Here is a 13,910-nt window from a genome sequence, read left to right as displayed (position 1 = left end):
GATAGCAAACAAAGAAAGAGTTCTGTAGCATATAGCCAAATACCCTCTTCTCAGCTGACAACTCTGATCTAAAGTTGAAGGTGGGTCTTTAGGAAAAGAAACTAACAGTGCAAATCCGCAGTACAGAGCTATATAGCTCACCCACTCTTTCCCTTTGGAGAAGGAACAACGGGCTTTCATGAAGTAATCACCTTTAATTTGGGTATTAAATATGATTCCTGACAACACTCCCTGGTGAAAGTGAGCTCAGGAAACTTAGCTGCCACCACTGCAGAAAAGGAAAATGTCTTAACATGGTGACATCTGTAACCGGCCACTGATTTGTGACCTGCCACAACTACATAAGAACTGATGGCCAGTGCCTGGCCACATCCCTCTCTCATAGACAATTTAACTTGAGGAAAGACTGCTACCTTTCCACGTGTGACATGGCCACTGACAACCAACCCACCTGCCTTCCCCTCCACCTTGCCCTGTAGAACTTCATTCACCCCAAGTCAGCAGGGTCAGAAATGGAACCGAACAAGAAAGACTCTCTTGGAACTCTACATTTCACTTGTCCTGCCCTTGGAAATTGGTACCCTTGTTAATAGGCCAGCCAAACGTACATGGTAAGTAATGCCAGGGCAGTATATGTCAAGCCCCAGGAAAACCACCATCACTGAAAGGGTTCTCAGAAGAGCAGCTTCATTTCAGCACAAACAGTACACAAAAAGCAAACACTCAAGGGGTTCAATGGTGAAACCTGGCTGACCATAATTTGGTACTTCTAAAGACTCATCTGAAATATCTGATTAATGAGACCTCAGAGCTGAAAAGAAACATTACTGTCCATCCCAGTAATTCTCTAAAATCTACCCTGTGTTAAGATAGATGGACAGAAATCACCTCACTTGGGCCAAAGTAGTAGATAAGTTCTACTCAGACACACACTTTAGTGAATTGAGGTTTAATCTTCTGTGTGCCACTTTTTAAAGAGACTATGTACAATAAAATTATGCTTTTTCAATAATATCTTCATATCCTTTATCAAAGATGCTAGTCTCATGATCTTATTTACTGACCACAATAAAGGAGCCATTTGATAACTTCAGCACTTGTTAAAAGTCTCTCTAGACCAGTTTTTTTTCAAACCGTGGGCTGTGACCCATTAGTGGATGATAATATCAATTTAGTGGGTCCAACCAGCATTTTGAAACTAAAATACTAAAAAAGAACTGAATATACTAAATGTGTTTCATGAAACTTCTGTCTCCCCTTTATACACACACACGTGTAGGTATATGTGAATGTAAACAAGTCTAAGCACATGAGAGAGGAAAAAAAGAGGGCAGTACAGAACAATGGCTAAGAACATAGACTCTGGTGCCTGGCTGCCTGGCTTTGAATCCTAGATATGCTATTTAGTAACTGTGTAACCCTGGGCAAAACAGGAAACACAACTGTGTCTCAATTTCCTCATTAGGGATAGTAATAGTTCTTAACATCATACAGTTTGGGGATTAAATATATTAATATAAGGATCCAGAGGAGGGCCTGGCAGATAACAAACACTACAGAAATGTTAGTGGAAAAAAAGTGTGTGTATGTGACTGCACGTCTATACACATACATAAATACACATACTGAAAAGCAATACAAAAATGTACCTATTTTGTCCTATGGGTAATAGTCAAAAAAGCTTGAAAGCTACTGCTCTATATGAATTTATATGCCTTTCCTTTAAAAAAAAAAAAAAACATATTATGTAGGCCAAAGAACTTTCCCTTTATACCTACCTCCTAGTAAACTCAGGGTTAAATTTAAGACTCAATTGCAGTGACTATGTCAGCGCAGATGTCTATAACATCTATTTCACTTCCCTATTATCTGGCTTTTGCTCTGTTTTCATCTGTTTTTGTTTTCTCTTTTTTTTTTTTATTCCTTATCTTTTTTTCTATCTTTGAAAATGCCCTTAAATCTCTTTTCGAAAGTCAGCAAATTTTAAACGTTGAAAGTAAAATGCACTTGATTTTACATATTTATCAAACAGAAGCACTGATTCCTAAATTCTTTTATAGAATAGATAATTGCACACTAAATTCCAAATACTAAAAAAAACCCCACATAACTATAAAACTAAGTATTTCAACATAATTTTAAAATAAAAAGTGAGAGAGTGGCATGGACATATATACACAACCAAATGTAAAATAGATAGCTAGTGGGAAGCAGCCACATTAGCACAGGGAGATCAGCTCGGTGCTTTGTGTCCACCTAGAGGGGTGGGATAGGTAGGGTGGGAGGGAGACGCAAGAGGGAGGAGATATGGGGATATATGTATACATATAGCTGATTCACTTTGCTACACAGCAGCAACTAACACAACATTGTAAAGCAATTATACTCCAATAAAGATGTTAAAAAAATTTTTTTAATAAATAAATAAAGTAAAATAAAAACAGAATTTGAGCCATTTAATACAACCATTTTTAAAATTAGCCCCTGTTGCCAGGATTTGTCACATCATAAAAACAAAATGTCTAAGATTAAGAAAGGTAGACTGATTAAAATAGACTATTCTTCTAACATACACGGAAAAGCTGTGAACCCAAAACATGCTTGATTAAATACACAGATGCTAAAGGCAAACAAGAGACACAGTAAAAGCACATGAAATCATAGGCGGTAATTTTTATGAAAGAGACTGAGGTAGGCCATTTGTTTTAGGTATAAAGTTATATCCTCTCTAGAAGATATAGAACACCGAGGATCGGGAAGAGACTTAATAAAAGTGCCAGGATTCCAGACGTAATCCAGTTTTAAGTTTTTAAACTAACCAGGGCCATTTGACTCATTTTCTTAATTACTTTGAATGGTCAAAAACAGTTGCACAGCTGAAATTAGGACCACGAAACCAGTGCATTTTCTCGTGGATGGTGTTAGCATCTAAAAAAAGGACTTAATATGCGAGAAGGTTGAAAATAAAAAATAGTTACAGGAATGATTATCTATGGAGTCCATTTATGCATACTGTATTAGCTTGAATGATTAAAGACTAATTGTATAATGTCTTCTAGATCAGCACTTCTTAATTTCGGAGAAAGCACTAAGACAGTACATGCATTAGTCCAGCTAATAACTGCATGTATGTATGCGGCCGTGGCCGACTCCTGACTATCTCCACATAGATGACCCACGTAATCCACATGGCATTTCTTATCCCTGGTCCCAGATGACTTGAAAACCAGAGATTCTGGTCCATCAGGCAAGAAGAAAAAGCCACAAAGGAAACCATGTCCCGCTGTGAGGTCTAGACTTGAACTGACTACCCATGGAATGTGATTACCAGAGGACCTTACTAAAAGGAAAGTGCAGGAAAACAAGGAAATATGGACCAAGAAGCACATGCATAATCATTCTGTTTCTATCTCAACAAACAAGCTATCTGAGTTCAAAAGGCTTGCCTCCTCACTCTTGCTCCAAAACTTCCCAGGGTTCAGGCTGAACCGAAACCCCAGCTTAGACCACATGCTGCTTAGGCTCTTCCTCTGCCCTTGCTACTCCCCTCACTCTCTCCTGAGAGCATTCCTGCAATAAATCAAGTGTGCCCAAATCCTTGTCCCAGGCTCTGCTTCTAACAAATGTGACCTACAACAGCATCAGGAATAAGTCAAATTGTATTTATACTAGGGAGACAATGTCAACCAACATGTTCAAATGGAATCGTCTTTTGTGGTATAAAACATCACAAACATTTGACCTCTAAGATTTCCTTAGACACTGTAGGCTTACACTGAAGCACGAGGTATAGTGGGTACACACAGATGCAAAATTATAAACTTATTTGAATGACGATTTTGACAATTTAATGAATACAGGCTTTTAAAAGTACTATTTTAATAGGGATACTTTCCGAACACCTAAGCGAATTAAATGACAAACGATGACTAAGTCATAATACTTTTTAAAACAGTCTTTATATGCCTCAACCAAAGTTTTTTTCCCTTTGATCATATGGCCAAAAAGTAGCTGTGTCTTTAAGTTGCCTAGTGCAATTCCTAGCACCATCTAGTGGCAAATTACCCAGAAAAAGAAACGTGTCTTATTTAACAAATAAGATGGGTTTCTGAAAAGTCTGCGGTAAAAAAATACATACGTATATATTTTAAAAGGCTGTCTTGTTGGGGATGATTTTCACAGAGTCTGGGACCAAGGAGCAAAGAACTATCAGAGTTAACATTTCAAGGATGGCACTTAGGCTGGGGTAAACAACCCAACAATAATCTCTCCTACTTGACAGTATTTCCACAGAACAGCTTGCAGCATCTCCCGCTGATTACATGACCAACCCCCGACCCCCAGCCAAAAATAAAAACAAAAAAATAAAAATCCACAGGATAAAGAAAAAGTAACCTTCTTACGAGGGCACCAGGCACTGAGGAAAACACAAATGGTTGCTGCTCAACAGACATTATGGGAGGCAAGGCCTTTTGAATCTCTCTACTCTGCCAGCACTCATTTGAAGATTTCATAAACCCAGAAATAAACATTAAATGAAGGCCATATTATTCAATTTTCAAGTTTGTATGTAATATATCCTTTTTTTAAATGCTCACTACTCTTCCCCCAGCACCCAAACAGTACTTGCCTCTTAATAAAACATGTGAATGAATGAATCCCAAGAGTAATGGGAATGAAATGAAAGGTTTTAAATAGAGAAGTGACATGATCAAACTTATACTTAAGAAAGGTCACTCTGGTTGTAGTATGGAGAACAGATTAGGAAGGAACAGCCTGAAACCCAGAAGATCTTTTGGTAGTTGCATGTCCCTATTTATTGCTGGACATATTTTAGGCTTTACAATAAAATATTTGTTAAGAAATGACTATCACTTATGTATCAAGCTAATCTGAGACATTGGTAATGCATTATACTAGCTCTTTTAGAAGCTGGGCTTCTTTCCCTTTCAGATATATAAATAGATAAAATTTATATAGCATTTACTATATGTCAGGCAATCTAAATGTTTTATTACTCATTTTATGCATATTTTAGCATAAGACTGTTAACCTAACATACAAAAGGTTGTTCAGAACCTAAAATGTTTGAGTAGTTAAGAGAAGAAAACAAAGAAAGAAACACAGTCTTCATTTGACATGTTATTTTGAAGGTAATATACAAATCAACTTTTTAGAAATGCTAATAAAATTTCAACTAACATCACTTATGAAATATTTGTTAGATTTTTATTATTAGAAATATAACTTTAATTGAAATTTCTCCCAGATATGCTAACAAAGTGACTACATGAAAGAACTAATAATCTATCCTTATGAATAAGTCCTAAATAATTTTGTTTTTCTAATTTAGGGTGCAGCTTTAAAGTGGAGTTCCCTGTTGAATAAATAACCGCAACTGATGGTTATCTAGCAATTGGCAATTCATATTGATTATCTCACTGATATTATCACAACATTGTGAGATAGATACTATTAACTTAGGCCAATAAAGACTTAGGCTCACAGAGTTCATGCGATTTACCCAAGGAACACCAGTAGGCAATGATAATGTCAAGATTCAAACCTGAGTCTTCTAAGTCATCCTTGATATCCAAGTACTTCACAGCTATGAATGCACCAAAATTAGAAGAGAAAAATCAACTCAGCTGCACCCTTTACAGTTACAGGACAAAATTTATCTTTTTTGCCATAATGACAAAAAATCTCTGAAGTACAGATCTAGTATGATGAATAAAGAAAATTCAAAGAGAATACATGTTTCACTTCATTAAGCATCAGAATTACTAGTAATGCACACAATGGATACGTTTAAAGACTTTCTTCTCTACTTAGACAGATGTCTCAAAGAAAGCAAAATCGTTAAAAGGAAGGCAGCAGAAAAGGAGAGAAATTAGAAAGAATCATTACTCCCACAAACAATCCAAAATTTCATCATGAAACAAAATAATTCTAAAAGATGAACCAAAGATACTTCCTGAATTTGGGAGTATCAACCTCGAGAACAACGCTAGAGACGAAAGCATGAATTATATACTTGTTAGACTATTATTATACTTCATACTGTTATGGGCTATGGGGAGGGAGGAGGGAAATAGGGTTGGAAACATATATAAGGATGATCTTAAGAGTTCACAATCTAGAGGAAAAATATAGCAGATGTGAAGGAAGATTCAGAGAACCACTCACTGCCATTTCTCTACCAAGGACTTTCAGTGCCACAGTTCAGAGAATGAAGCAATTGGGAAGGATTCGGACAGGTGGAAAAGGGAAGGAGCACTAAGGTAGAGGAACAAGATAAGGCAGGGCCTCAGAGGATGGGAAAGTACACGTAATTGTAGGGGAGTAAAAGAAAATCAACCAGACTAGTAAGTAGGTGGAATATTGGGGTAACTGTAGAAAAAATACAGAGCTAAGCCTGAAAGCAAGGCAAGAATTTGGACTTGAATAATAACTAGGAAAAGAGCACTATAAGTTCTGAAACAGGAGAATAGCATGATAATGTTGAATTTTAATGAGGTTGCATATTATTTATAACAGAATATGTATAAAATGCATAAAATGGAAGAGAGAACTTGCAGAAAGACCAATTTAAAAAACCTTAACAACAATCCATGTATAAGGTAATATGAGCCATGGCACTAAGAACAGAAAAGGTAAATCCAAGGGTCATTTTGAAAGAAAAATTATAGGATTTTGTGAGAAACAAGAAATAAAAAAGTCAAAATAGAGAAGGATCAAAAATTATTTCCAAGTTTCTAGCTCAGGAAACTGATCAACAAGATTAGCAATAGATCAAAAGAAACAAGATAGCTGAAAAGATATAAATCAATACTCTGAGTAAAAGAGAGATTTTTTTTTCATGAATATTACATGCATTTAAGTATGAGATCAAAAAGTAAATCTTTCATTTTCCAGTATTCCACAAAGTCTTCAAGATATTGGATGCATAACATTTTTTTCTGGTTCAAAATACATAAAACTTAAATCATCAGAAGATTTCTCAGTTTCACTTCCAAAGAAAGCCTGACATGACACATAAAGACATCTGATGAGGCTTTTCTATTATCCTAAGTAGTTCTGGAAAAAATTAGCTTAAAAAGGTAATGAAACTGAAAGATTAGTGGTGAAATTTTTGAATAAAAGTTGAGATTTTATTATATTCATAATAAAAGTTTCCACCTACTCCATTTAGTCATCAAAACTGTGATTTTAAACACAGAAACACCTACAGTGACACTTCTTAGTTATTCCATCTTCTCATAAGAGCAAGATACTGTTAGCTGATGAAAAGGAAAAGCAGTATCCATGGCTAACAAGAAACCAGTTTCAGGAAGAAGCATGAAATGAAAACGCAAGTAAAGCATTACTGGTAAACTCTTTTCTCACGTTTGCAGAATTATCTTAAAGATCTGCCTATGATAGATCCACTCAAAAAGTTGAGGTAAATAATGAGACAAAGTGTTATATGTGTTGAAAGAAAACACATACAAGGTTTGTCCTTTTTTTTTTAAATTATTAGCACCTTTAATTATTATTTATTGATTGATTGATTTGGCTGTGTTGGGTTTCCGCTTCCGTGCGAGGGCTTCCTCTAGCCGCGGCAAGCGGGGGCCCTCTTCATTGCGGTGCGCGGGCCTCTCACTATCGTGGCCTCTCTTGTGGAGCACAGGCTCCAGACGCGCAGGCTCAGTAGTTGTGGCTCACGGGCCCAGTTGCTCTGCGGCATGTGGGATTCTCCCAGACCAGGGCTCGAACCCGTGTCCCCTGCATTAGCAGGCAGATTCTCAACCACTGCACCACCCGGGAAGCCCACAAGGTTTGTCTTATAAACCTGATATTAAATTTAAAAAAATTTTTAATTAAAAGAATTTTTAACTGACCTGTAATTTTTCTTCCTCATACTCTGTGTGTTTTTGGAATCAAGGTTATACTAGCCTTATACAATGAGTTGGAAGAAATAATTCCACTTTTTCTGTCCTCTGAAAGAATTTGTGGAAGATTAGAATTATCTACGCCTTGAACGTTTGGCAAAACTCATTTTTGAAACTGTACCAAGTGTTTTCCTAGCAGGAAGATTTTTACTTACTGACCAATTTCTTTAAGAATTATAGGACTGGGCTTCCCTGGTGGTGCAATGGTTAAGAATCCGCCTGCCAATGCAGGGGACACAGGTTTGAGCCCTAGTCCGGGAAGATCCCACATGCCGTGGAGTAACTGAGCCCGTGCACCACAACTACTGAGCCTGCGCTCAAGAGCCCGCGAGCCACAACTACTGAGCCCACGAGCCACAAGTACTGAGCCCGTGTGCTGCAACTACTGAAGCCCGTGTGCCTAGAGCCCGTGCTCCACAACAAGAGAAGCCACTGCAATGAGAAGCCCACACAGCGCAACGAAGAGTAGCCCCTGCTCGCCTCAACCAGAGAAAAGGCAGCACGCAGCAACGAAGACCCAATGCAGCCAAAAATAAATTAATTAATTAAAAAAAGAAAAAAAAGAATTACAGGACTATTCAGGTTTTCTATTCTTTTTTCAATCAATTTTGTCTTTTACACATTTGAAGATTCATGTGCATGTTAAAATTTGAGGAACACTACCTCAGACCACTAAATTCCTATCAACTCCCAAATTATGTGCTATTTTTGTCCAATACTTCAATTTTCTTTTTTTAACCCCACAAATTAGACATTTCGACTATGGTTTTACACAGTCAATATTGTTTAGATCTTCTTTATTCACCAACACTTTTTCATCCCAGAATCTCTCCTGAGATCACTTTCCTTCTCCCTAAAATTATATCCTTTAGAAATTCTTTTAGTGAGGATGTACTGGTGGAAAATACACTCAGCTTTTGTGTGTCTGAAAATGTCTATTTTGCCCTCACTTTTGGAAAATAGTTTTGCTGGGTTTGCAATTCTAAATTGACAGTTATTTTCTCTGGGCATTTTGTAGATATTCTTCCACTCTCCTATGGCGTTCATGGTTGCTGTTGAAAAATCATTTCTTAATCTACTCATTATTCCTCTATAAATATGTCTTTTCTCTCTTGTTGTTTATAGGGTATTTCTCTGTCTCTGATGTTCATCAGTTTCTCTGATGTATCTAGGTAATAATTTCTTTATACTTGTCTGCTTGGGATTTTCTGTTTCCTAGATCTGCAAATTTATATGCTTAATCAATCCTAGAAAATTCTCAGCTATTATCTCTTTGGATAGGACTTCTCCCCACTCTATTGGCTCTTTCTGGGATTCTGACTAGACAAATTTATACGCTGACAAGACCAGCCACATAATTGGCAGGCTCAGTGCGAAATGAAAATGTGGGGTGCCTTGTTCATGAAATATTTAAAATTTCAGAACAGTGAAAGCAGAGCATTAAACCAAACGTGAGGCTCTTCTAGTGCAGGGATCTCTGCACCTGCACAAGTCATATGCCCATGAGTCCCTGACTTTAGAGCAGTGAGAACAGTGATAGCAAAAATTCAGAAGGCACAAGGAAGTATAAAGCAGAATATCAAGATCATCTAACATCTCACCACCCAGGGACAGCCACACTGTTATCATTTTGGTGCATAGATCAGAGATTTTTCTATATATTTACATGTAGACATTTATTCACACAATTTTTATACTATGGAAATGGTATATTGTACATTCTCTTCTATAGTCTTTTCTCAAATATATTACATTATGGAGATCTTTCAAAAATGTTAGCAAGGGCTTCCCTGGTGGTGCAGTGGTTGAGAATCTGCCTGCCAATGCAGGGGACACGGGTTCGAGCCCTGGTCTGGGAGGATCCCACATGCCGCGGAGCAACTAGGCCCGTGAGCCACAACTACTGAGCCTGCGCGTCTGGAGCCTGTGCTCCGCAACAAGAGAGGCCGTGATAGTGAGAGGCCCGCGCACCGCGATGAAGAGTGGCCCCCACTTGCCACAACTAGAGAAAGCCCTCGCACAGAAACGAAGACCCAACACAGCCAAAAATAAAAATAAAATAAATAAATAAATTTTAAAAAATTTTTTTAAAAAGGCCAACTAATAATAACAGTAACAGCTAACATTTAAAAAAAATATTAGTGGGCTTCCCTGGTGGCGCAGTGGTTGAGAATCTGCCTGCCAATGCGGGGGACACGGGTTCGAGCCCTGGTCTGGGAAGATCCCACATGCCGCGGAGCGACTAGGCCCGTGAGCCACAATTACTGAGCCTGTGCGTCTGGAGCCTGTGCTCTGCAACAAGAGAGGCCACGATAGTGAGAGGCCCGTGCACCGCGATGAAGAGTGGCCCCCGCTTGCCGCAACTAGAGAAAGCCCTCGCACAGAAACGAAGACCCAACACAGCCATAAAAAAAAAAAAAAAAAAAAAAAACTTATTAAAAAAAATAAAAAATGTTAGTAAATACAGATCATTTCAATCCTAGTGTACAGATAATAGATGCATGTTCATTTAACCAAATTCATGTCATTAGGTTTCCAAGAGTCTTGAATTTTTCATTATTAAAAATGATGAGCATGGACTATCAATAAAATTGAGCGAGGACTGACTGAATCAATCAGTATAAAGCACTTCACAGAGTAGTTGGCAAGTAACAAGCTCTCCATAAATGTTAGTGGTTTTTTTAAAATATTGTGTCCTGTGTAAAAACTGAATTAATTTACATTCCCAACAGCAGGGTAAGAGAGATTGGTTTTTCTTGATCCTTACCAATTCCTTTAAATTTTGCCTTTTGTATTTCTTCTATGAATGCTTTGTTCACATTCTTAGTTCTCCTATTGGATTCCTTATGCTTTTTAAAGATTAATTGATTTCTGTATTGGGGCTATCAATCCTTTGTCATAAGGATATCAAGTACTTTTTTTTCCTGAAAAAAAAGAATTAAGACTTACCTCCAGTTCCTAGGACCTTTAGGAGCTCGAAATTTTCAATCCCCACCTTCTCTGCATGTCCTGTTAAATTAGCTAAAAAAGAAAGAGAAAAAATAAATAATTAAGGGGATCAGCAATAGGAGGGGGCCCACAGGGGCTTCTGAGGTACCAGCAGTGTTTTATTTCTTGAGTTGGGTGGTTAAACCAGGATTCACTTTATAATTATTCGTTAAAATGTACAGCTATGTTTTGTGTAATTTTCTGTATGTTACATACTACGATAAAACTTTTTTTATTTAAATGTTTTTTAAAATTACTGATTTGTTTTTTGTTTTTGTGGGGGTTTTTAAAAAATTTTTCGGGGGGGGCTGCACCGGGTCTTAGTTGCAGCACGTGGGATCTTCGTTGCAGCATGTGGACTCTTAGTTGTGGCATGCAGAGTTCTTAGTTGCGGCATGCAGACGTCTTAGTTGCGGCATGCGAACTCTTAGTTGCGGCATGCATGCGGGATCTAGTTCCCTGACCAGGGATCGAACCCGAGCCCCCTGCATTGGCAGCGCAGAGTCTTACCTACTGGGCCATCAGGGAAGTCCCACAATAAAACTTTTCTTTTAGAATTTAGTAACTATATAACATTTGTACCAAAGGTTAACATAAAAATAAAGTGCTCTACTTTATTAAAATAAAGACTCTCTAAAAGTCTAAAGTCTTTAAAAATAAAGACTCTCTACTGACCAGATAATCTGAAAATGAACACAAATTCTAACATGTAGATAGATATGTAGTAGAGAGAAAATTGGACAGATTTAGAAGATGCATTCATTTATTCAACAAATATTTACTGACTATAGATGCCATTCCCAGGTTCTAGGCTGGGCTCCACTCCCATTTCTGTCACTAAGCACTTGAACAGGATGTAGCCTGCACTGGTTACCTGACCACCCTGCATCTCAGTTCCCTCATCTTTGAGGTGAAAGCACTGGTCTCAGTGAATGCTAAGATCTCTGCCAGCTCTAAAGTTCGAGGACTATGTTTAAAAATATAAACTCTTCAAAGACATATTCTGTAGTAAATAAACAAAATTAGGATACCTTATAAATGAGCATTTTCCAGAGCATACTCCAATGAATTCTGATCCTATCCTATGAGATGTTAATAGATGTTATGTTTGGGGGGAAGGTGGGGAAAGAGTGCTCTGGTTGAATAAATTTGGAAATAGTTAGCTTAAACAAGGTTTAACAATTTTCTTTAACGCTGAACCTCACAGATTCTGCACCATAAAAATATGCATGTGGATCTTCAAGATTGCGATACTTATATTTGACAAATTTATTGGACCATGAATTACTTTTTATGGTAATAACCTATTCATATTGTGTGAACCAGCTTTCTGTGATAAGAAAGAAATGATTAAGAAAGGCTTGGTCCAAATCCTAGCTCTACCACTTAAAAGCTCTGTGACCTTGAATAAATTACTTAACTTCTCTGTGTTTCATATCCCTGTAGTGTAAAATGGGGATAATAAAAATTCCTACCCTCAAAGCGTACTGGTGTCTACAATTTACTTTGAAATGTATTTTTATTGGGTTGGCCGAAAGGTTCGTTCGTTTTTTCCCGTAAGATGGCTCTAGTAGCACTTAGTTCTGTTTAACTTCATTCAAAACAGTTTTGTTAGATTGTACGTGACAGCTGTCATATCAGCATGCATTTAAAAAAAGACATCAAAATTGGTGAATTTTTGTGTAGCCATTTTAATATTGAAGATGGAAGAAAAAAGCAACATTTTCAGCATATTATGCTTTATTATTTCAAGAAAGGTAAAAACGCAACTGAAACACACAAAAAAAGATTTGTGCAGTGTACGGAAAAGGTGCTGTGACTGGTCAAACGTGTCAAAAATTGTTTGTGAAGTTTCGTGCTGGAGATTTCTCGCTGGACGATGCTCCACGGTTGGGTAGACCAGTTGAAGTTGGTAACGATCAAATTGAGACACTGACTGAGAGCAGTCAACATTACAGCATGTGGGAGATAGCCAACATACTCAAAATATCCAAACTGAGCACTGAAAATCATTTGCACCAGCTTGGTTATATTCATCGCTTTGATTTTTGGGTTCCACATAAGTTAAGCGAAAAAAACCTTCTTGCCCGTATTTCCGCATGCGATTCTCTACTTAAATGTAATGAAAACGTTCTGTTTTTAAAACAATTGTGATGGGCAATGAAAAGTGGATACTGTACAATAATGTGGAACGGAACAGATCGTGGGGCAAGAGAAATGAACCACCACAAACCACACCAAAGGCCGGTCTTCATCCAAAGAAGGTGATGTTGTGTATATGGTGGGATTGGAAGGGAGTCCTCTATTATGAGCTCCTTCTGGAAAACCAAACGATTAATTCCAACAAGTACTGCTCCCAATTAGACCAACTGAAAGTGGCACTCGACAAAAAGCGTCCAGAATTAGTCAACAGAAAATGCATAATCTTCCATCAGGATAATGCAAGACCACGTGTTTCTTTGATCACCAGGCAAAAACTGTTACAGCTTGGCTGGGAAGTTCTGATTCATCCGCCGTATTCACCAGACATTGCACCTTCGGATTTCCATTTATTTCGGTCTTTACAAAATTATCTTAATGGGAAAAATTTCAATTCCCTGGAAGACTGTAAAAAGCATCTAGAACAGTTCCTTGCTCAAAAAGATAAAAAGTTTTGGGAAGATGGAATTATGAAGTTGCCTGAAAAATGGCAGAAGGTAGTGGAACAAGAGGGTGAATATGTTGTTCAATAAAGTTCTTGGTGAAAATGAAAAATATGTCTTTTATTTTTGCTTAAAAACCGAAGGCATCTTTTGGCCAACCGAATAAAAAGATGGATTGATGGACACATATAGGTATGGACAGATACGTGATAAAGAAAATACAACAAAATGTTAACTGCAGAATCTAGATAGTGAGTGTAAGGATGTTCAGCATACAACTCTTTCAAATTCTCTGTATTACATTTGAAAATGTTCATAATAAAATGGCACATAATAAAATAATATC

The 13,910-nt window shown here is 37.4% G+C and overlaps 1 protein-coding gene across 1 annotated transcript in view; it reads right to left on the bottom strand.

Moving 5' to 3' along the window:
• Window positions 1-13,910, bottom strand: part of RPS6KA5 (ribosomal protein S6 kinase A5) — a 183,614-nt gene that overhangs the window by 109,021 nt on the left and 60,683 nt on the right. Inside the window, exon 2 of the mRNA XM_082451268.1 lies at window positions 10,884-10,955. Coding sequence (XP_082307394.1) covers window positions 10,884-10,955 — 72 coding nt within the window. The remainder of the gene's footprint in view (window positions 1-10,883; window positions 10,956-13,910) is intronic.

The sequence above is a fragment of the Balaenoptera physalus genome (genome assembly GCF_965194825.1).
Source record: "Balaenoptera physalus genome assembly, chromosome: 2".
Classification (NCBI taxonomy): domain Eukaryota; kingdom Metazoa; phylum Chordata; class Mammalia; order Artiodactyla; family Balaenopteridae; genus Balaenoptera; species Balaenoptera physalus.
Note: the sequence above shows the minus strand (reverse complement) of the source record. Positions and strands in the feature narration are given on the sequence as shown.